This window comes from Choristoneura fumiferana, chromosome 12 (genome assembly GCF_025370935.1).
Source record: "Choristoneura fumiferana chromosome 12, NRCan_CFum_1, whole genome shotgun sequence".
Taxonomy (NCBI): Eukaryota; Metazoa; Arthropoda; class Insecta; order Lepidoptera; family Tortricidae; genus Choristoneura; species Choristoneura fumiferana.
Genome location: NC_133483.1, coordinates 13,610,940 through 13,634,960, shown reverse-complemented (window position 1 = coordinate 13,634,960; position 24,021 = coordinate 13,610,940). Strand labels below are relative to the sequence as shown.

The window sequence follows — 24,021 nt, the reverse complement described above, 5'->3', positions numbered from 1 at the left end:
AACATAAAAATAAACATTAAATAGCCAATAACCAATAGACGGTGGTTTATTTTTGACAAAAATATACGTCAAAACAACACCAATTTCAAAACTTGAACTTTTTCCACGATATTGATAAGATTATCAGCAATAAAAACTAAAAGCTACATTAAAATCCAAGACACCGGTAGCAGAGTCGCTCAGAAACCGTAAAAATGTCAATCGCGACAAAATCGATCTGATTAAAACAAACTAGATGTCTATGGAGCTTATGCCGGTTTCCCATGACATAATTATACGTTTATGGTGTGAACCACAACTTCGGAAGTCCTAGTTGTTTCTGAACTGATTAGCATAAATTACTGGCCAGTAATTTATTGGTCCAGTTTTGCATTTTTCTTTTTTTTTGTGATGCGATCAAAATATTGGTACGGGCCCATATTTCTTGGCTGGTCGGGTTATCGACCTAACAATTGCTTCCGTTGACTGTGAGAACTAGCATTGAACTATGATTTAAGATCGTGTAAGAATTCTAGAGTTAGCTAATAATTCATAATGCAAACCTAAAAGTGACTAACGAATCCGCTTCGACGGGTCTTTAACTCAACCTTACGTATAGAATTTGGTTAACACAATATGACAAATAGTCAAAAAACCACGCACAGGACTTCAAATTCAAATTCAAATTCAAATGATTTATTCAGTAAATAGGCCGCAATGGACACTTTTACACGTAATTTTTTTAAACTACCAGCGCTTTCGGAAAGACCATCATTGCCAAGAAGAATGCGCCGCAAGAAACTTGGCAGAAAGTCATTTTTTCATATTAATATAATCACAAATAAAATACTTAAAAACTATACAATTAAAGAAAAAAAAAATACCAAAAATAATAATGAACTAAATACTGAAATAAACTTATCACGCTAACACACACGAGTAATATTTACCTCAACGTGTCTACTCGTGACCACGGCCACTGTAATGTTGCCGAAACGTCGAGGTAAATATTACTCGTGTGTGTTAGCGTGATAAGTCCTGTGCGTGGTATTTTGACTATGAGTGAAAATCACGAAAGTTTAAGACATTACAGTATGACAAAGCTCTAATTTGCTTTAATATAATATACTTCGGACGTTAGATTCAAAAGTTAGGATGATGTTGATAAAAATCAAAATGTAGGTATATTACAATGCAATACAATGACTCTTTATTGTGCATAAGAAATAGTAAGCGATACAGAAACCAGATACACAGAGAGAAAATTACAAGGTAATCAATATAGGAGGCCTTATCGCTTAATTATTGTACATATTAAAATATTTTCGTAACGTGAACGTGACTTTTGATCTAAAACACAAATATCACATACAGTACACTACAATCACTCTTTATTGAATACCACAATAATATAGTAAGCAGTGTAAAAAACAGAAACAACTTAGAAATATTTTTTTAATGCAAACTTTTTGTGCTGACTCTACTATTTGTTACGTGTACTTGCATTGGCACCCAAACTACATTTTTTGCGTACCAAATTTCAAGTCGATGCCATTAACCGTTGAAGAGTTCCGTCCTGCGGAGACGATCCTGGCCAGACTACCAGGATGTCACTACCAGGTTATTGTATTGTCACGCAATTTGCATTAAGTATACTAAATTTCAAGTCAATCCAACTACTAAAGGTTGGTCGAATTTAACTTGCAAGATTTGCTTACAGACAGACAGACAACGGGACAGGTGACCCTAAATAAAAGCTTGTAAAAATATTACAGCTTTCACACACAAGGCACACATAATACAAGATTAGATAAAACTAATTATTTTCCTCCTCGTAATTTAAACTTACTTTACAACAAAAAAAATGATACAATAGGCCCGCAATAGTTTTAATAGGTACCTTAACAATCAAAAATTTCTTATTCTTGTGATATTTAGTTTCGCAACACCCATTACAATTATTATTGTTAACAATCAAAAACTGGTCAAAATAAGATGTCATCTAGCAGTGAGGCGTTACTTGCCCACTACTTTCGAGCACTGATCATCTTTGATATTATTGATCGAAAAACATAACGCTACATACAAAGGGTGAGAGCATTCGTTGATATCGGAGACTGTAACCAAATACGTCACGGTCAACTTCGCAACGCTTTCCCATGTCGTCTCTGAGGTATGTCATTGCGATGCGCTTAGTTGGCTAGAGAAAATTTCGTAAACTAATACTCTGTGTGAGATGCGGTGCCGAAGGTGCTTGCTGAGAATAAAATGGAGTGCTCATCGCACTTAAGTTTCCATCTTGAAAGAGCTTGGCACTAAACAAAAAAATTTCGCAATTGTGCGAAAATGAATAACTAACTAACTAACTTGGCTCAGGGACCCAAAGAGGGTCTTGGCCTCCGAAACGAGAGTACGCCATCTGTCCCGATCGTGCGCAGCTTCTTGCCAGTCGTCGACTTGGAGACGTCGCAGATCCGCCTGGACACTGTCCTCCCAGCGGTACCTGGGTCGCCCAACCGGCGGCGACCAGCCGTCGTCCCACGTACGCTCTTTTGGCAGCCGATCCTCTCCCATTCGTAGTAGGTGGCCGAACCAGCGAAGTCTGTGTGATTTTGTTACGCCGATGATGTTGGGTTCAGCCACCAGCTCCTGGATCTCTCTGTTTTGTCCTCGCGCTGGGCCTCACGGCGTAGAGGAGCGTCCCCCGGGTGGTGGATGGGGGAGTGGTCGGTAGTACAGCCTAGCTACACTACTCGACTAATTCCAGTGGAATCGCTAACCAAAGACGGATGTGGTCCTCCAACAAATCGGGGGTTGTGCGGCGGGTTAACACCTCCACGGAAAAACTAAACAAGTTACGAAACCGAATAAAGCGAAAATGAATACGACTTAAAATGTTTGGACATATCATAAACAATGAAAGCTCATTGAAGCCATTTGACATGGAAGAGTTACTTTTATTAACATAAACTAGCTGCTACCCGAACTCCGTCCGCGAAGTATTCGGTTTTCACTATCCCGTTGGAACTATAATTTTTTCCGGGATATAAACTATTCTATGTCCTTTCCCAGGACTCTAAACTATCTGCGTACCGAATTTGATCTAAATCGGTTGAGCGGAAACACAAACAAACAGACTAAAAAACTTTCGCATTTATTATATTAGTGGGGTATGAGGTATTAATTCTCATAAGTATTTTTATTATCATCATCATCATCAGCCCGAAGACGTCCACTGCTGGACAAAGGCCTCCCCTTAGAACGCCACAAATGAACGACAACGACAATGACGTTGGCAGGCTCCCACCAGGTGGACTGACGACACCGTGAGAGTAGCGGGAACCGATGGATGCAAGTGGCAAGTTGTCGTTCATTTTTATAATAAACTTCTTTAATACTACCAATTACTTACCACTATCTAATTTTTATATAGTCTCTGGAACAAGACGATGGGTTCATTTTTTTTAATTCCCATCCCCATTCATTCACTAAGAAGCGCCATTTTTTGCGCAATAGTGTTACATTACGAAGTGCAACATTCTTCATGAAAAAGTAAGTATACTACTTATGTCATATGTAGAATTTAGCCGATATTTACGAAACGGAAAACGATTTTTATTGTTAACATTGCAAAATATGCCTGTCTATCGAATAAAGTAAGCCATACTTAAATGATATAATAGCTAATTGGGACACTAACCATAGACCTATCTTCGTTTCGGTTTATTTAAAGCACGATATTTGAAACTTTTACGGAACCCATATGTCATCCGTTGATGGGATAGTTGATAATAATACGATTTCGTAATATTATGGAATCCATTATCTGTATCATTTCTCAATTACCAAAACTTACCGATCCCGATGAAATTTGGCACAGAGATAACGAGGCCTATATATCGTCGCTCGGCAGGCAAAAGTACTAAAGCGACACTTTGTCAACTTTACAGGAGAGCGATTTAAAGTTTTTTTTTTACGAAAAAAAATCATAACTTTTTAACCAGACAACCAATTTTGAAATTTCCAGGAATATATGACACATAATTTAATAGACTATAATAAGGTTTTAATAATTCAACGCAAAACCCACTGGTTTAGGAGATAAGTGTCGCTTTAGTAAATTGTCCCCTAGTCATCGAGCAAATGCAATCAGGCAAAAAGACTAAACGTAAAAATTTACCTCAAACGTCATATTTCAAATTAACTAATGTGATTTTACTTCTCAATAAATTTAGTATGTTTTTACTAACAACACACATTTTTTTTCTTATCAAACTGTTCGTAATGCTGATTTACCAAATCGCAAGGAAAAAAATATTCCAAAGTACCTACTGAACAGAAATTATATAAATAATATTAATTAATTATAATAAATATTAATCATCTATGCTAAAATTTCAATAACTTAACTTTAACTGTTACTAACACTAGACTTTTGATAATATTATAAGGTAATTAATCACAAAGGCACCATCTGATTTATAACTAAATGCACAAAAGGTTTTTTTTTCACTATTATTTTTTGAGGTATTTTTATTATTATCATGTCCTAGTATGTTTGGTGTATATACAAAGCATACGCTTAGGTTTAAGGATGAAATAATACGTAAAATACCTTAATTTATTCTGTAGGTAATAACTTTAATTAGCATTTCAACAAAAAATTCAGAACAATTTTTTTCTATGTTATACAAATAAATCATTCATTCAACATTATAGTACTTATTAGTACCTAATAAGTAAGAAACCTGAGTAACAAACTGATGCGTCATGGTTGCTATAGCAACTTTAGATATAATATTGGTCTATATAACGATTAAGAAATATAATGCACTATTGGTACAACAACATTTGTTATTTTCTCATGATCTAACTATCCGGTATCATGGACTTGTAATATACCAAACTATTAATATACTAAGGGGCTGTTTCACCATCCATTGATTAGTGTTGACTGGTGGTTAGGTGTGATGCCGTCTCTATTTGTTTTGTTCGAATAGACGGAGACGGCATCACATTTAACCGTCGGTTTAACGCTAATCAATGGATGGTGAAACAGCCCCTAACAGTAATATGGTATAATGCCAAATGAAACGTCGTGAGACCTTTGCTGAGATTTAAGGACTGCGTTAAGTGAGACATGGCCGTCTTCAAAATTGACCACCTAGACTGAGAAAAGCTGGCGGAAAAATGCAGTGATTGGCACAGACGTGTGTTGGAGGGCCGCAAGTATTGCGATGAAGGCTTGCCTGGCTCAATGCATTTGTTGACAAGAGACAGAAACGACACCAAGGCCGTTCTGCACCAACATCCGCAGACTTCGCTTGTCAGAGATGTGGACGGACATGTCGCTCTCGCATCGGTCTAGTCAGCCACCAAAGACGTTGTGCACAGGCAACACGCCAAAATTCGTCTGGAACAGACGCGCAGGCCTGATTGATGGTATAATGTATGTGATATAACCTATGTTCGATATAACGTTCAGTGGGTATAATGAATTACTAGTATTTATGCCAAATATCTTTTATATCTAGTGAAAGTATATCTAAAGTTGTTATACTGGTCATAACACACCCTGATGGTCATTCGGTTCCACCATGGAGCCGCAGCTGCATTTATGAGGCACGCAAAAATCGCAGCCCAGGCGGAGAGCTACTGCCACCCGCAATGAGTCGTTGTCCAAGAGTGTTCCCAAATAAGGAACAGGCAACGCCTAACCACGTTCCCGCTTTGACTTTTGATGCCGACTTCAGCCTGGCCAAACCCACCCCAGTGGTTACACCCACAGGCCGTGCCAGAGCGTCTCTAGCCACCCTCGTCATCCCAATCTCATTGTATCTGCGGATCCACATACGAAATGGTATTGGTAACCTTTATGAGATTTAAAAATTTAAGAGATAAGGCCATCAACTCCATGTGCCGATCCGAGGAACGCTGGCAAGCCCACATCCGCCGCACGCCGCAAACCGAGACCACCGTTACATATGGCCAAGGACGCTTGGACCCATTGCTCATCCGCAAGGGACACGTTCAATACAGTCTCCTTTGTATCTCTCAACGTGACGTCAAAAGAAGAAGTTTTACCCGAACACAACCATTGGAGTGGTTTTCAAAAAATAGGTTACTTTTGGAACTGCGAAACACAGTCAAGATGAGATGGGTATTAATACTCTTCAAACGTTACTGGGCGAGCAAAATAGACGCTTCCGGGTCTCTAGTGCACTAGAAATGGCCTCTTGGAAAATAGAAGAACCCAAGAGGGTAAAGGTCTCGTGTAAAGCCCTCGCCCTTTGAGACCAGGAAGAAAGATCTTAAAGAAGTTAAAGAAGGAGAACAGGCGGGTTAGCAGCAGTAAACCTGTCCCATATTCGCCTTTAGTCCTATACCTCTCAGTGGGGAATAAGGAAAGCCAATTCCTGCTTTACGACCTTAGGTTTCCCCTCTTAGGTGCCATCATCTAAATACCAAATATTAAGAGGTGATTTTCGAGACGACAGTGCTTCGTGAATAGCAAGACTGAAGGTAAGCGGTCCAAGCTGATCTCCCTGCTGCGCACCCACCTGCGAAAGAATTTGAGAATCGCCGTAGACAAGGTAAGAAGGAGAATGATAGACCTGGTGTAAAAAGGTACAGGGTGGGAATGTATTTTTCCACTTCGCCTAACAGAACATCCCTCTCGCCAGTATTGGACGCGTTCTTGAGATCCTACTTCAAGACGACACAGTCTGGATTTCCGGGTTCCGTGACGAAAGTGCGTGTTGTGGATCGTGACCTCACACCCCCTCAGTGTTCCAAAACCCAGCTGAAAATGAGCTGGTCGAATTTCGTCTAAGCCCACGGCTGACCCATTATGGAATGACCCTAGTGCTCGCACCACATCCTCCAAGTTTACCGGCAAGGCTTGAATGGACCGATCCGGCTCCCGAGGGAAATTTAACGTGTGGGACGCGGGAGGATGCTTCGTACGCAAGAACACAAGCGTCTCAAGACCCGGAGGTGCTACCGAGTGATCTGATATTAGCACGCGAACGGCCCCCCACACACCGGCCTCATATACTTTGGACGTTTGGACTCTATAGTCTTAAGGACAGAATGCGACCTGGAGGAAGCCTGCCCGTCACTACTAAATTCAACCAAGTCCCATGTTCAAGTTTGGTCTTAGTTTGCGGCGTGTGGAGAATGTGGGCTTGCCAGTCTTCCTCGCATCAGCACATGGAGTTATTATAGTGGCCTTGTCTCTTAAAATTAAAAATTTTCATGAAACCCCATCGGGTTACCATTCCGTTTGTGCATGGTGCACTGGCGAGGTGGACGGCTCGACACCTAATAGCGTCGCTGCCTCGGGCTCCGCTGATATAACGAGTTTGGGATGACGTGGGGGCTAGAGACGCTCTGGCACTTGTGGGTGGGTGTGCCACTAGGGTGGATTTAGCCAGGCTGAAGTCGGTATCAAAAATCAAAGCGGGAGCGTGGTTATGGGCTTTGCTTGCTCCTTATTTGGAAATACTTCTGGACAACGACTCATTGTGGGTGGCAGTAGCTCTCCGCCTGGGCTGCGATGTTTGTGTGCCTCATAAATGCATCTGCGGCTCCATGGTGGAAGCAAATGGCCATCAGGGCTTAAGATGATCGGTATAACAAATAACACATAATTTCACAATATTATGCTATAAGTATTTAGTAGTATAATGTGTAGATATAATTTAGTTTTCTTTATGAAATCGTTGGAGTTGCAATTCTAACCTAACCTAGTTTTCAGGCAGTTTCGTTTCTTGATAGGGTCGCAATTCTAACCAAACCTACTTTTTTGGCATAACACATTATTATTATAATAGTATTACGTATTCCAGATTATACCAATAATTCATTATACCCACTGAAAGTTATATCGACCAATAATATATCTAAAGTTGTTATACCTAGCCACCGGTACGCACCCTGGCCATTTCACGCGTTGAGTTCTTGTCGGTGTTCAGGAAAATTTCCGCGCCACTACGCTCTCTTTGACATGCTGAAGAGGGCTTTAATATCCGCCAACATCCTCTGCGTTCTGGAGCCTCCGGTCCTCTGTCGAACCGACAGCAAAAGGCCAGATGGCTTAACTTTAGTGCCATGGCAGAACGGGAAGTGTTTGCTGTCGGACGTTACGTGCGTCAGTACTTTCGCCGCCTCGCACCTCAGCTGAATAGTCCGCGGCAATCCGCGGTGGATTTTGCGGTCAAAAAACGGGAGAATTATTCGGCACTGAGTAACTATTATTTTGTTCCTCTTGCGTTTGAGGCTATTGTTTACATTCGGGAAGTGGGACGTCGAATTACGGAATGGGGGTCTCACGCTCACGCTCGCGCGGATTCGTACCCTGGTGCAAAGATTGTCTATCGCCATTCAACGTGGTAATGCGGCCAGTTTGATGGCTACCTTTGCGCCAGTGACAACTCGAGGGGGCCTTCTGGACTAAACTTAAGCTATTTATGTAACATTAATAAAAACAAATTAATACTTCTTACTCTACATTTCAAATACTTAGGGCCGAACATCATCTTTATTCGATGCAAACAGAACCGTAGCGATCAAATTATAATTACAAAATTTTGAAATAGATTTACTATTGAGGTTGCCTGGTAGAGATCCCTTAAAGGGATAAGTCCGCCTTTGTACAAGTATCTCAAAGTGGGTCAATTGTGTTGTGTTTCTTTTGTTTTGTACAATTAAGAGTTTACATACATACATACTATTTTCTTTTATCCTTTGGCAACATAAAAAGAACTTTAAGTTTTAAGGAGTAATAATCATTATAATTTATAAATAAAGTTATAAATCTTAAGAAAATATGATGTTTCTATATACCAAACAAACAAAAAACTTTTTTAATACACGATAAAGGTCAAGAGTAATGACTAATTTCACCAAATCTATAATATTTCGTGAAGTGTTTTTGCTAATCCTATTTGAATGTATGCTTTTGTATATGTTAAAATGGCTAAAATGCCAAACGTATGTTTTAGTTTTTAAGAACAAATAGCTAAATTCTTATAAATTAATTCTTATCAATACAACCAAATGACTAAAGGTGTATAAAACTTCAACTCGGGGAGGGCATAATTACTAAAGTGACAAAGGTATTTTCTTTTTTTTTGCACAAAATACTAAACGTCCAACATTTGCAAACTAGATAAATGGCAAAAGACTGAACGACAGTAAATCGAAAAATGGCAAAAAGGTAACAGTACTAAAATGAAAATAATGAAAGTGATGCTGCATTAAGTGATTTGCTTCCCAAATTTAAGCGTTTTTTGAAAGACTAAAGCGCCAAAAAAAAGTTAAATTTTGCTCCAATCACTTTGAAACCTAGACAGTTTGATGCAGAAAAATTCGCTGATTCTGGTGATATGCATAACTCATTTTAGCCCAAAGTGTCGCTTTAGTACTTTTGCCTGCCGAGCGACGATATAATTGTATTTTTCTTAGGTAGTGTGGCTTCCTATAATTCCCCAACAATTGTGCAAAGCGCATAAAGTCTTACAATTAATTAGGCTTCAGTTTCAATGTAGCGAAGTTTAATGTCCAGTTTGACCTGAGGATTAATGTATGCTGTAGTTAAGTTTCTGGAACTTTCTTGCATTGCGAAGTTAGAGCGCTTAGCCCGGGTCTTAATTTCTACCCGCGAAGTAAGCTGCCTCGCAGAGGGTTCTATTTTTAGATTGTACACTTTATTGATGCATTTACTTGAGGGTAACAATTTTCAGGCTTTAAAGATTATTTGTTTTCGAAGAGGTGTCAACTTGTGCAAAGCAGAATTAATCTTGTGTACCTATCTTGTAATCTTGTAAACTTCCAATCGATCTTTGCTTATGATTATTTTCTCGAGCTATGTTTAATTGAGCACGGACGAGCATATTTGTTTTTTTTTGTAACTTTTATTTATCTGGCATCAATTGTTTCGTGTTAAGTCGCCTTAAAATGTATGCAAGTCGAATTTCATCCACTTCTAGTGATTGGATTTTCTTGAAATTTAGCACGGATTTATGTAGTTTGGATCACAACGCAAGTAAGTAGGTACCTATAGTTTACAAAAAACGCAGTCATCAAAAAAGATTGTTAAAAAACAGACTCCAAAAACACTAAATAGTTAAAAATAACTACGGAATCTTCTTTTTACGGAAGTTTCTTCAACCTAACTTTTGCTTTTACTCAATATTACATCCTTGCGAACAGTCAATCTATTATAAGAACAATACAACATTCTACTTTTTTGAAGTCGGTTAAAAATTAAATTTGTTTCGTAGTAAAATAGTTACCGCAGGGACATCTAGCGGCGGGTCGTCGGGCTCAGGCGGGTACGGTGGCAGGAACTCGCGGCGCGGCGGCCGCGTCGGCGGCTGCGCGGTCAGCAGCGTACGCGCAAGGTGCGCGAGGTCTGCCGTGCTGGATACTGCGCGAGCCTGCGCGCATAGCGACTCGTAGCGGCGGAGCTGGTGGTTCGACTGCGCAAGAGATGGATTAGCTTGTGGTAAAAGTTAGTAGCAGATAGGTACGAGAGGTTCATGGGTACGATTGAAGAAAATAAATCATGTACCCCGGTTCATGAATCATGCACTTTTCACATTATTCATTTTTCGCCGAACATATCAACACACATGACAACTGTTAGCGCCTTAAGTTAGCCGTTTGAAAATCTAAGGTGAATACCTACAGCCTAGACATTTACCTAATAGGCAAGCATGTTCTATCTTAGACCATGTATATAAGTAGGTACTCATAATTATCAGGCGTGAACATGGTCAAATACGGCGCAAAAATAATTTTATGAAGGTACTATTAGTGTTGAAAAATGTGAGCTATTAAAAAAAATTAAGTCTTTGTATGTGAAATTAAATATAATGACCCGGATAACTCACGTCTTAAATCGAGTTTAGCTCGACATGTTTCGGGCTAATCCGTAGCCCTTCGTCTTCGGAGCAACGCGACTCAGCGGCTGCTGCAACACGCGCACTGCGCACGCTGAGTCGCGTTGCTCCGAAGACAAAGGGCTACGGATTAGCCCGAAACATGTCGAGCTAAACTCGATTTAAGACGTGAGTTATCCGGGTCATTATATTTAATATGAGTGAGTCTCACGGTAGTTTCATGTTTTTTGTATGTGTTATAGAAGACACACCAAGAAGTATAAAGGAGGCCTGTTTAAAATTACACCTCTAAAATATTATTTGACACAAATTGGATTAAATACAGATCACGTTCATCTAGTTAACTTGTAGAAATTTTTATTCGAGCGGTAGGTACCTAATTTTGTAGAGGTTTTTACTAATTCCAAAAATCGACACTTCGACTATCAAGTATAGAGAATTCACTGGTCTTTGAAAAAGCACGAAAGCTTTTTACACCTTACCATGTTTATTTCATGAAAACGCGCGGCTTAACTCTTTACTTGTGTCACTGTTAAAAAGGACCGATTTATCATCCCTGCGATAATAACCGAATATATGGCGCCTAATTTATAAAAATCCATCAAACCATCTGGATTATGCGAGGGAATAAAAAAAAAGGTTAACGTCAAGATTTTTCAATGACGTGTAGGTACTCGGGGTAATGCAAAAGAGTCGGTTTATGGAAGTCTCTAAGGCATTTTTATGACATAGAGTGAAAAACAAGCAAATGGGGTCACTCGATGCGAAGTAAACATCAACACATCTCCCCACTTCAAACACCAAAAACATCAGAGAAAGAGGTTATCTACGAAAGCCTAGGTTGGTGTTAGTATTGTAATGAATGAATTACGAATCCCTGATTTTTATATCTTTTCATCGACTCAAATATTTTTCCCAATGTGTGTGTGTGTGTGTTTGTTACTCCTTCACGCTCAAACGGCTGGATTCAAAATTCAAATTCAAATCAAATCATTTATTTAGTAAATGGGCCGCAATGGGCACTTTTACACGCCATTTTTAAAACTACCAGTGATATCGGAAAGACCATCATTGCCAAGAAGAATGCGCCGCAAGAAACTTGGCAGAAAGTCATTTTTTCAAAATAAAATACTTAATAACAAATAAAATACTTAAAAACTACAGTAAGCAATTTTAAGAAAAAAATACAAAATAATAATAATAATAATACAGGGATGTATGGGGTCCCTTAGTTACAAAACTAAACACTAACTACTCGTATATCTACGTTCAGTGGAAGTGTAGAATGCTTCCACCGTCATAAATAAAAATAAATAAATAATAATAATAATTTAATTCTGAAATATACATTTCAGGTCAATTAACCATTAAGCTTTTGGATTCCGAAGGCAAGCTCACGTCTGCCGCCCCCCAAAGTAAGCTCACATGGGATGTAGTTAGATGAGATTTGGTATGTAGATAGCTGGACGTCACACAGCCTACTTTTTTTCCCGATATTCCCACGGACAGGGATAAATTCTCGAAATAACAACCGCTGGGCTTAGTCATGAAATTTGGTACGTAGGTAGCTTGACGTCTGGAATAACACATAGGCTACTTTTATTCCGATATTCAAAGTCAAAGTCAAAGTCAAAATATCTTTATTCAATTTAGGCTATAACAAGCACTTATGAATGTCAAAAAAAAATCTACCACCGGTTCGGAAAAACCTCTGTTGAGAAGAATCCGGCAAGAAACTCAACGAGGTATACATTTTTTTTAAACAGATTTACAATATTATTAAATGATATGTATACATCACAAGTATTTAACACAACTTTATTTTTAACACAGTAGGTTCGCTATTTGAAGGGATCGCTAATGCGGATCGGAATTATTTCCGAAAATATCCCTGTCCATGTATTCTTACGGGATAGGGACAAAATCTTGAAATTTCAACCGCTGGGCTTAGAGTCATGAAATGTTGTAAAAGTTGTTAAATTTTGGGATTTCCCAGGGGAATTTTATAAAACCCTAGAATTTCAATTGTACTAACTACCAGCCTACCAGATCGAATAGTTTACGCGTGCGAAGTTGTTTCATTTCCCGACTCACAATTTTCTCTGAAACTTTATTTTTCTCGGAACTTTCGTAAAACAAATCTAACCTAACCTACTGTAACAAATAAAATCATAAGAAAATACACCGAGAAAAAATGTTGATTTCGGAGAAAATTGAGAGTTGGGAAACCAAACGGTTTTTTGGTAAAAAAGGAATAATATTTCACCGAACAGGCATGTGAAAAGGCAGGCAAATGACAAGTTGTTATTAAAATTATATTTTTCACCTCTGCTAACAAAACTCACATTTACAAACAAACTATATTATAATGTAAATTTTCGCGATTTTCACTGGCAAAATGGGCCCCGAATTCGCACGTAAGTAACTATGAAAAATAAAGAATGCCTATAATCAGAGGCACTTCAGATTTTTCGCCTGCCTTTCCTAAAGACTACACCGTGCGAAGGGCGCTTCACTAGTTATATAGTATACACAAAGCTTCATTAAAAAGCTACTTATCTTAAGTAACTGAAAGTGAAAAACGTATAAATAGTAGATTGATAACAAAGGGTGGAAAGTGACCCATTTCACCCGGGATATTTCTGGCGCTCGAACAAAGTGAGAGCGCCAATAGTTCGAGGGGAAATGGGTAATTTCGCCCGAGTTAGACATTCTACTTTTCATTTCGACTGTGAGGAAAGTAAAATACTACAAAAAATGAGAATAATAATAAATTGAATTTAATTATATCCAACCTCTAACGGTACCTTTTCGACAGGCCACTTGCCAACCTGACTATAAAAAAAATCAAGTTGGTCACGACCAACAAAACTGGAGGTTGAACGCCGAACGAAAAAGTTTGACCTTTATTACTTATTTATATATTCCATCACTTTCTTTCACATGTCACGAATGACTTCCATCTCTTTCTTAACCTAGCTAAAGAAAGAGATGGAATATGTTCGTGACGTTCAACCTCCAGTGTTGTATACTTATAAGCTCCTTGGTCACGACGTGCATCTAGAGATGGCCATGCCGAAACGTGAAAAAAAAATGTGTCATTGACGTAACTCAATTATCTTCAACTCCGTGGATAATCGAAAATTTAAAAAAAAAACTTTCCACCCTAGAGATGAAAACGCAACTTTCCACCCGGCTATCTACCCATGAAAATTAAACTTTCCGAACAAGAGAGATGAAAAATCCTTTGCGTAAGTTTAAAAGATCTAAGCGTATATACAGACGGTGGGAAGCGACTGATTTATACCTACTATGTAAAGGATAAAGATGGCATGCTAAAATTCCCTCGACATTATCATTCACATTGCAGCGGCACTGTCGATACGTAATTTTAGTACTATTTGAGCAAGTAAATAAGTGAATACAAACCTCCGGTCTTTTTTTTTATTCGACTGGATGGCCAACGAGCAAGTGGGTCTCCTGGTGGTAAGAGATCACCACTGCCCATAAACATCTGCAACACCAGGGGTATTGCAGATGCGTTGCCGACCTAGAGGTCTAAAATGGGATACCTCAAGTGCCAGTAATTTCACCGGCTGTCTTACTCTCCACGCCGAAACACAACAGTATAAGCGAGCAAGATGGTGGTAGCAATCCAGGCGGACCTTGCGCAAGGTCCTACCACCTGCATACGTGTCTGTCTGCGTGTGACGTGGTCTACTATTAGCTTTGTACTTATCAGTTTAAGAAACTTTTAGTAGATACCTAAGTGACATCGTTAAGAGCGTTTATACCTGCTGAGCTGGAAACGTTGTATTTATGTTAGTTTTTCTCGATTATTCCATAAAAATTGAATGAAAGTTAAAAATGTGTGGTCTGATAGAACTCTTCTTAATAGAAGTCAATGTGTCTACTCCAATAATTATTCGTAATGGACTTTTATATTCTTTAAAACCGTTAATAAACATTAATTCGTTTTTAAGGAATATAAAAGTCTATCACAAATAATTATTGGAGTAGACACATTACCTTATACAGCGTGTATTTTTGATACTACTTCAAACTGTAACCAGGCAAAGATTTAAGTGATGTGAACCGAATCATAACAAATTGTTAATTTAAAGTTAACTACCAGAGCGTAACTATTTTTTGAAATATTTTCGAGCAGCAATGTAATGCGTATATTAATTTCAACAATTTGATACGAGAGAGAAACTTTCTGTGACAGTTGTCACGTCAACAAATGCGATGTTTTGAATAAAAACAAAGCAGTATCACGTAGTGATACATTGCGTGCTGATTATTTTTGTAAGGAAAATAATGTCATTTTTTTTACTAAAACATTATAAAATGTGATTATTAGGGCCTTCACTAACTACCCTTAAAGTTTGATGTAGTATCAAAAATACACGCTGTATATTAAGAAGAGTTCTATCAGACCACATTTTTAACTTTCATTCAATTATTATGGAATAATCGAGAAAAACTAACAAAAATGCAACGTAGGTACTTATATAGTTTACTTGTATAGGGTGTCTCTGACAATGGGGTTTTAAATGCATGGTTCTATTCTACTCGCATAATGGAAATACTTTTGTTCTGCAACTTCTAAAAAGCATGCCCAGTTTTTTTCATACAGATTAAATGTTACTTTCAATGTGTGCAATACAAAACAAAATGGACGGCGCATCGAAACGTTTCTCTTTACGAGATGTCATTTGCAAATGTCATATTATTTAAAGGCATGAGACAGCGATAATACTGCCATGTCTGATACACTAATTTAACGACTAAACCAATAAATTATCTAAATTCAAGTTATTTGAGTAGGATCGAACCACGTATTTATGGTTCCATGATCACAGACATCCTGTATTCCTGTATAAGAAAAAAAAATGTTTTAAGGTAGCGCCACGCAAGGGGAAATTGCGTAGTTTAATTTCCGATGTGCCCCACCCTTAGCACTATTAAGACTTTTAATGCCGCGATAAAGTGACACCTGTCATCTGCGAAATTCCGCTACACAGCGCATCCATCGATACGTTTTATACAGTTTGTTATAACCACAAACTTCAAAAATACATTTTTATAAAAAAAAATACGTCTTTTTCTCTTTATAAAATAAATTAGCACAAACAATTTCGGGACGTCATGTATATAAGATGTAGACTGATGTGGAAAACATGGTGTGTCTAATTTTAGATTTGTAACAAAAGTACGTTTTACGGTAAAGTTCCCTTTCTCTTTAAAATTTAATCAAGAGGCTTCCATCGTTATCGTGCAATTTTCAATTTTAAACCAGACCAGAAAGATAGAGAGAGAGAGAGAGAGAGAGCGAGAGAGAGTTTTTATAGACCAGATAAAACGAAACGACACCTGCCGACCGCGGCTGCTACAAAAAACAACTCACCTTATCCGTGATAATTCCCCCTTCTTGGCAAATAGCTTCGCTGACAGCCGCCGTCACGTCCGTCAATATTTCCTCCAGGTCCTGAAACAGCGAGATATAATATTTAACAACAATGCTGCGACAATAACAACATTGTGCATAAGCACTACGCTTAATACTCCCGTGCGGTTTTGCACGCGTAAAACCAACAATACTTTAGGCCCGTGTCTATAGATTTCCCAATTGATTGGATTGTCATGTTTACCTACAGATTCTCATATATCATTCTCGTATATGCAATACGGGTTTAGCAGTTGAATTAAAATTCCGGGATTTCGCAAAAAAACCCATAGGAATTGTAACAGATTACATCGTACATACGCTTGCAGTTTTAGGACTTTATTCCGATATACTGAAAAACATTCCATAACCAAATTTGTATCGTCATTCAAACTACACATCCACACCAAATTACAAGTCAATCCGATCACAGGCAGTGGGTGAAATCGATTTGCAAGATTTGACGACAATTTACATACGAACATTGTAAGTTACATAAAAGCTTCTTGAATAGAAGCTCTTAAAAATAAATCTAGTGCCTATTCAAGCATAAAGCAAAACAGGAGCTTAATGAAGTGAAAACATGAAATCGTGATCAAGGCTGTTATAATGCGACTGAAGAGAGGTTTAGTTTATACATGAAATTAATCTACAGAATCATATTATCTGCACTACTTGTCTGTAGTTTAATTAAAATCAGGCTTAGTTAGGCTGTACGTTGAGCACGAACCTCATGAAAGGCTAGAACTCGGCTCATAGGGCTGCTCCACGGATGCAACGGGGGGTTAATTCGAAATTTGAAGTTTGTATCCTACCGTCTTTTTTACTACTCTGTTAAATACAATTACCGTCAGCGGAATGTCACGATATGTAGATATAGGAGCTGATTTCATTTTGAACCAATAACGGCACTATAAGTAATAGATTTATTTATCTGAGGCAGCCACACAAAACGTCACGCGGGCTCTAGAGAGCCATTTGACTTATTCCAGAGTATATATTTACCCAACTCCATTCTATTTTCGTTAGCTAAGCGAATATATCTCTTTCAAGTGTCACGGGAATTACAGCCCTAATCGACCTCGTTTCGTTTGAGGGTTGGTTTCATTTCGGTCTGTAGATAGATGTCCGCGAGAGTTGGATGGGGACTACACAAAAGCGGAGTTTACAAACTTAGATTGAATACTCATTTCTGAATAACGGCAGCGAGCTGTGACAGGTACGTTTCAATTGATTGATTTATGAACGGAAATTTGATTGTGACCGTTAAATGAGTTTTATGACGAGTCATGTTTTGAAATTACCTTTGATATATTCATTGGGTCAATCTGTATTGCTATCATCAATAATGCTAACTATTTTTATCCTTATATATTATAGACTCTGAAATAAACAAAGCTTGTACTACGAATAATACTTTCTATGATAAAAATACAATCGGCTTAGGGACTTAACCCGCGTATGAACTACGGCCCACGCCTCTGAGAGGAGGCCTGTATATTGCAGTGGGACCTATTTTTGTCGAGATGATGATGATACAATTAAGTCGCGATCAAAATTTGTTCATCTTTGTCATTTAATTACAACTGCCGAATAAATTGAATAACTAGCTGTTGCACGCGACTCCGTCCGCGTAGAAGTAGGTATGAAAAATAGTTTACATCCTATTCTCAGACCTACCGAATATACACAAAAAAAATCATAAAAACCGGTCAAGCCGTTTCGAAGTAGTTTGGTCACAAACATTTTTGACTCGAGAGAATTTAATATTATATCAGAAGTACCCGCTTCATTGTCATGTGTGTTTACTTTTAACTATTACCTCAGGATTAAGAAGTCTTATGAGAAGTATTCGCCTAAGTTTCTGTCTATATTTTCATTCTGTATGTCTAATGCGCCCTTTAATCATGTCAAACATAGTTTTTTTTTAATATTTTTCGTGTGAGCTAGCCGGGATTTGAATCCACATCTCCTGACAAACCGCCCCGAGCGTGCTAAATATCCAATTTCACCACAGAGTTCCCGATCAACCCACTGGAATAAACTGATCGCTTGCATTCAGCAAAAGTGGCGTGAGGCACCATCTATCGATACTACTAAAAGTCACGATTCCTACATATTGAAAAAAATATGAGGGATTACTTTTATTTTTTTTATTATTTATTGAATCAGGCGTTACTTTGCCGAGGTCCATATCAATGAGGTCGCGGGTGAGAAAAAAATATATTTTAGTTCATTTTACATTATTGTGTTTATTTTTTTTTTGTTTACAGTAAAGTCTGCTAACAAAAACATCTCCAATTCAGTTTATCCCTAGTAAATTTGCAAGTCAGAAGACCTACCAGTTAACCAGACAAACACACACGTATATTGATTGTACTGTAAAGTGTAGGTGCAAATTTTAAGTGGATCTCTAAAGAAAGATATTTGCTGAAAATGTTCGTGCTCAAACTTGCTCACTGAAACGTAAGTTCATTGTGTAAACATTTCAAAGTTTACAAGCGTTTAATATGTAATTTATACTAAAGTGGGTTCATTTTAGTTTATGAAGATTTGTATAATTATATATGTCCAAGCAATAGTTTTTCCAAGCTATTTTTTTCAAGAGGGGTGATACTAAATAAGTATTATTTAGCAGTATTTTCCTAGAACGAATTTTTAGTTGGTATAACAATGCCTTTGTTTTAAAATGAGAAATCCGAAAAAAAAACTTGAAATAGAGACTTAATTTAGTAAGCACCTTCCCTGAAGATTTCTAAAATTCCCATAGGATAGAGAACTCTAGGCAATTCATTAGTTTTTCAAAGGGAGCAAAGCCGCGGGATAAAGCTAGTAGAATAATAAATAAGAACTTCCTTAATCGATAAGTACTTAATAACTTTTTCTTTTAACACTGATTCTTTTTGTTACAAAAAGTACTCAAATTATATTGGTCTTTGAAGGTTTTATAAATCAAGTACCTACCTCACCTACTGGTTCGATACAAAGGCGAGTTACTCTGAAAGGTCAAACGATAAATACTTATATTTGAATAATAAGAAAAATACTTTTATGTAAGCATTCGGTATATTTACTTATGTAATATTGATATAGCAGTGAAGTTTATGGGCGGTAAATTTGACAGCTCGATATACTCATACTAAAAGCGAATTCTTATCGGATAAAATTCCAGCGACTTTGCGATTGATGTCATTATTTTCCCTATCACTCATTGGTTAGACATAAAGCTATGGATTGAACAAAATTGACTCTTCTTTCTTGTCTGAAGTAAAATTAGACAAAACGGAAACAGAGATAATTTTAATCCGTTTTTACGATTTAGTTTGATGTAAGTACTTATTAAATTATGAAAGCGTATAATTTGGTATTATTTACAAATTAAAATACAATTTCTTAGCAGGTTAAACATCGATGGATCTAGCGAGTATTTAGACACTAAGATACTAGTAGCAACTTATAGTTTACGAATATGTCTAATGCGAAACAAAGGGATGTGACCATACCCCAGTAGTCTCAATCACATTATATGCATGAATTTGGTATCAGTGTGCTGCTACGCTACTCGTTTCGGCTAGTTGAAAATAGTAAATTATAAGCAATTGCATAAAATACGTCTTTTTACCCGATTCGCTTTCGCCCGAGCTGCAGGTGAAGGTTGACAGTTGAGAGCAAAATGGGTAGGTATTTAAGGGAGACACTCTACTTTTCTTTTCGATTGCAAGGAAATTAAATATGTAGCAACAAAGAAAAAAAAACATTTAGCTTCAAGCTTTTACTTTTTTTTGCATTCCTATGTTTACTATAATTTATTAATCTCAAATTCAAATTCAAATATGTTTATTGCCAGAACATAGTCAATACAAAAGGTCATAGTGCCACAAAAAAATGTCTAGTTTTATTAATTTAGTTATAAAATATGAATTAAAAAAAACTTTTAAAAATAAAGTAAGTTTACATGTAATATAAAATTCTCATGTCACAATGTTTGTGACCAAACTCCTCCGAAACGGCTTGACCGATTTCTATGATTTTTGTGTATATTTTTGTGTATTCGGTAGGGCTGAGAATAGGACGTAAACTATTTTTCATACTTCTACGCGGACGGAATCGCGGGTAACAGCAACTTATGTATAAACTTCTATTAGCTAGGTTAACAGCTAGTTATAAATAGCAATTTCCTTGGTCTTAGACGACGATTTTCTCTAATCCAAGTGAAAAAATAATTAGAGCTGTAATTTTTGCTACTTTCCTGGTATTACAAATTTAAAAGAGGTTTTCACCATTTTAACACACTCATGTTTTCGCAGCAGTGATCTCCGAAATGTGCCCCCAAGTTCACCTTGTCTACGAACTCACCTCTACGGCCCTTGAAAACAATTTAGTTCTTCAAACGATGTGGTACCCATCGTCTCCTCAGCGCATAAACTTTCAGATTCAATGAGAGTCCTCTCAGGTCCCGATATAAATTTATAAATTTGGGCCAATCAACTATTTTACCGACACTAGAGTACACGCCCATAGAAACTGACATGAGCTTCTATGGGTGTGTAGATGAAAAACAGGGTCGGTATATCCATATCGGTATTATCCGAGCCGGTAAAGAGTGTCACCCGTCAAACGATCGAGTCAAAGAAACATAAATTCTTTTAAACGTTTTTTTTCTGGACTATGAAACAACCCGTAAACGACCGGACTGTCGTAATTTGGTGGTAAAGAAAGCTCTTTCTTTTTTTTAATTAATTGATGCCACTTAAAAATCTGGCGGGCGGGGCACATTGCTCGCAGGACTGATGGCCGATGGGGTCAAAAGGTTCTCGAATGGCGTCCGCGGACCGGGAGACAAGGCCTCGATAGGCCTCCAACAAGATGGAGCGACGACCTGGTTAAGATCGCGGGATCGCAGTGGATGCGAAAAGCTCAAGACCGGTCTGAGTGGAGAGCCTTGGGGAGGCCTATGTCCAGCAGTGGACGTCTTTCGGCTGACATGATGATGATGATGATGATGATGACTTAAAAATCTGATATTTTTTCTGTTAATTAGAAAGGTTATTCCTATCGATAAAAAAGTTTCAAGCGTTTGTAAATTTTTCAGACATTCCCCATTGTTCGTCCCCGAAAACCTTCATAATGTTCATCGAAAAGATTAAAGCAGATTCCGAGATTTCCGAAATAAATAAAAATAAAAGAATTGCTCGTTCAAAGTTATTCAATTATTGCTATAGAATTATTTTGAGAGTACTACTTTCGATTACGTCAGCAAAAAAATAAAGTGAGTTGCTGCAATTCATTCTTAGCGCCTGATGAGGGTTATATGTCCTGCCGCCTCTGTTTATTCGAGCAAAACAAACAGAAATGGGATCACTGATATCTGTCACTTTTTTCTTAATAAGTAGTGAAAAGGCCCTTAGTGTAATAAATACATTTCTACATATTAAGTTAAGACCAAACCGCTGCTTAAAAAACGGTGACCGCACGGAATCGCACCGTATGCGCACCGTTTTTTTGCATGCTTTCCACACCGCTGCTTAAAATACGCAAACGGTGCGAAATCGCAGTGATGAGCCGTAAAAGACAAGACTTGTTCGGTAAAGTCCTGACGTTTACGGCACGTCACTGCGATTCCGTATTTTAAGCAGCGGTGTGGAGAGCATGCGATAAAAACGGTGCGCGCGCATACGGTGCGTCACTGCGATTCCGTGCCGTCACCGTTTTTTAAGCAGCGGTTTGGTCGCACCTGTAAACCGTTACCTGCAGTATAGTAGGCAGCGTGTGCTTGTGATACTGATCCAGCATGGCGTTAGTAGCTGTCAACTGTTGCACGTAAGTGTTATGCGAGTCGTAGTACGTAGCAAGTGCACTGGGACTCGCGCTGTTACAGTAGTGAAGAAACGCCGCACGATACTCTTGCCGACTCTGTGGAATACAGTTAGATTTAAGCTATTAAAAACATAGCCAACACATAAAAATAATTTTAAAGTCAATACAAAAAAGGCGAAATTTCGTTAGATGGCGTTAGGATGCTTGCGATTGGCTAGTTATACAAGTAATCACAAAGGTAACAAAATAAGTTTTTGCTAAAAATACATTTCTTAATACAAGCTTTTTTGCGGACTGTAGTTTTTGTTCACTGTACTTGCATTGTCACCCAAGCTACATTTCCGTATGTATGTATGTATGTATTTCTGTGTGTGTGTTGTGTTTCGGCGTGGAGAGTAAGACAGCCGGTGAAAGGTTATTTTATTTATTTATCAGGAGACCCACTTGCTCGTTTGCCATCCAGTCGAATAAAAAAAAGTACCAAATTCATGTCGATGCCATTAACCGTTGAGGAGTTCCGCAGATTATTGTATTGTCACTAGATTTACATAAGTATGCCAAATTTCAAGTCAATCGAACCACTGGAGGTGGGTCAAATTTAGCTTCTAAGATTTGACCCAAGCAAACAAATAAATAAACATGGCAAGCGTGCCAAACCTGCTGAGCTGGCAACGTTGCATTTTTGTTAGTTTTTCTCGATTATTCCATAAAAATTGAATGAAAATTAATAACGTTGTCTGATAGAACAAGTTAATGTGTCTACTCCAATAATTATTCGTGATTGACTTTTATATTCCTTGAAAACCAATTAATGTTTATGACAGGTTTTTAAAGACAATAAAAGTCACTAACGAATAATTATTGGAGTACACATTAACTTATATGATTCATAACGACAATCAAACCTATTTTAAATATGCCGCTAAAATGTTTTCCTTATCTGTCTTCGAGTATTTTTAGAAAGGGACAACATTTGTTATTAACATAGGCTTTTATGTTTATGAATAAGGGGGTTAGAAGTGTTCTAATCAGACAACATGATTTTTCATTCAATTTATGGTATAATCGAGAAAAATAATAAAAATGCAACGTTGCCAGCTCAACCGGTATAACCGCTCTAAAAGAAAAGCTGACCTCACGACACCAGCGCCAACTAACGGACACAGAAACTCTCATGAATTTATTACAGGGGAATAGGTTTTGTAAATTTAAAATATTTTGGAAAAGAGGGGCACGGTTATTTTGAATTTAAACGGCTAACAGAGTTAGCAAATGCAACAAATTATAGAAATAGTATTGTTTAACCTCTCGTGAGCCATGTTTGTATGTATGTAAACTTTTTACTGTACAAAGAAAATAAAGAAAATACAACTGACAAAACTTATAGATGCTTGTACAGTACAAAGGGCGGACTTATCCCTTTAAGGAATCTCTACCAGTCTACCAGTCAGTGGGTGAGAGAAGCAATCAGAAACCGACAAAGAGTGAGTTTAAGAGTCAAAATAGTGAAAGCTACAATACATTGCTTTAAACAATGATGATGCTATAATGGCTTCCTGAAAGGTCCGACTCATGAGCATGAAATTTGATGCAGATTAGTCTCTCGCTGCCGGCCATATACACGAACTGCAGCCTATTTAATCAGCTACATTAATACTTAATTATGTAAATTAAACTGTAATTTGACGTAAAAGCGTCGGCAATATTTATATATATTAATTACATATAGCATATTCATAGTCCTGTGAATTTATTCAGTAACTAATAAATGAACCATAGAAATTCAGATTATTAATTTCAAGTCGTGTACATGGCCTTATCGTGGATATTTGACGTTTTGCATTGAAACAAAAGTCTGTTGTCTTGCAG

General features: G+C 37.7%; 1 protein-coding gene across 1 annotated transcript in view; it reads right to left on the bottom strand.

Annotated features, from left to right (window-relative positions):
• Stacl (SH3 and cysteine-rich domain-containing protein) overlaps nucleotides 1–24,021 on the bottom strand; it is a 263,899-nt gene that overhangs the window by 95,099 nt on the left and 144,779 nt on the right. The window contains exon 9 of the mRNA XM_074095440.1: nucleotides 10,278–10,463. Coding sequence (XP_073951541.1) covers nucleotides 10,278–10,463 — 186 coding nt within the window. The remainder of the gene's footprint in view (nucleotides 1–10,277; nucleotides 10,464–24,021) is intronic.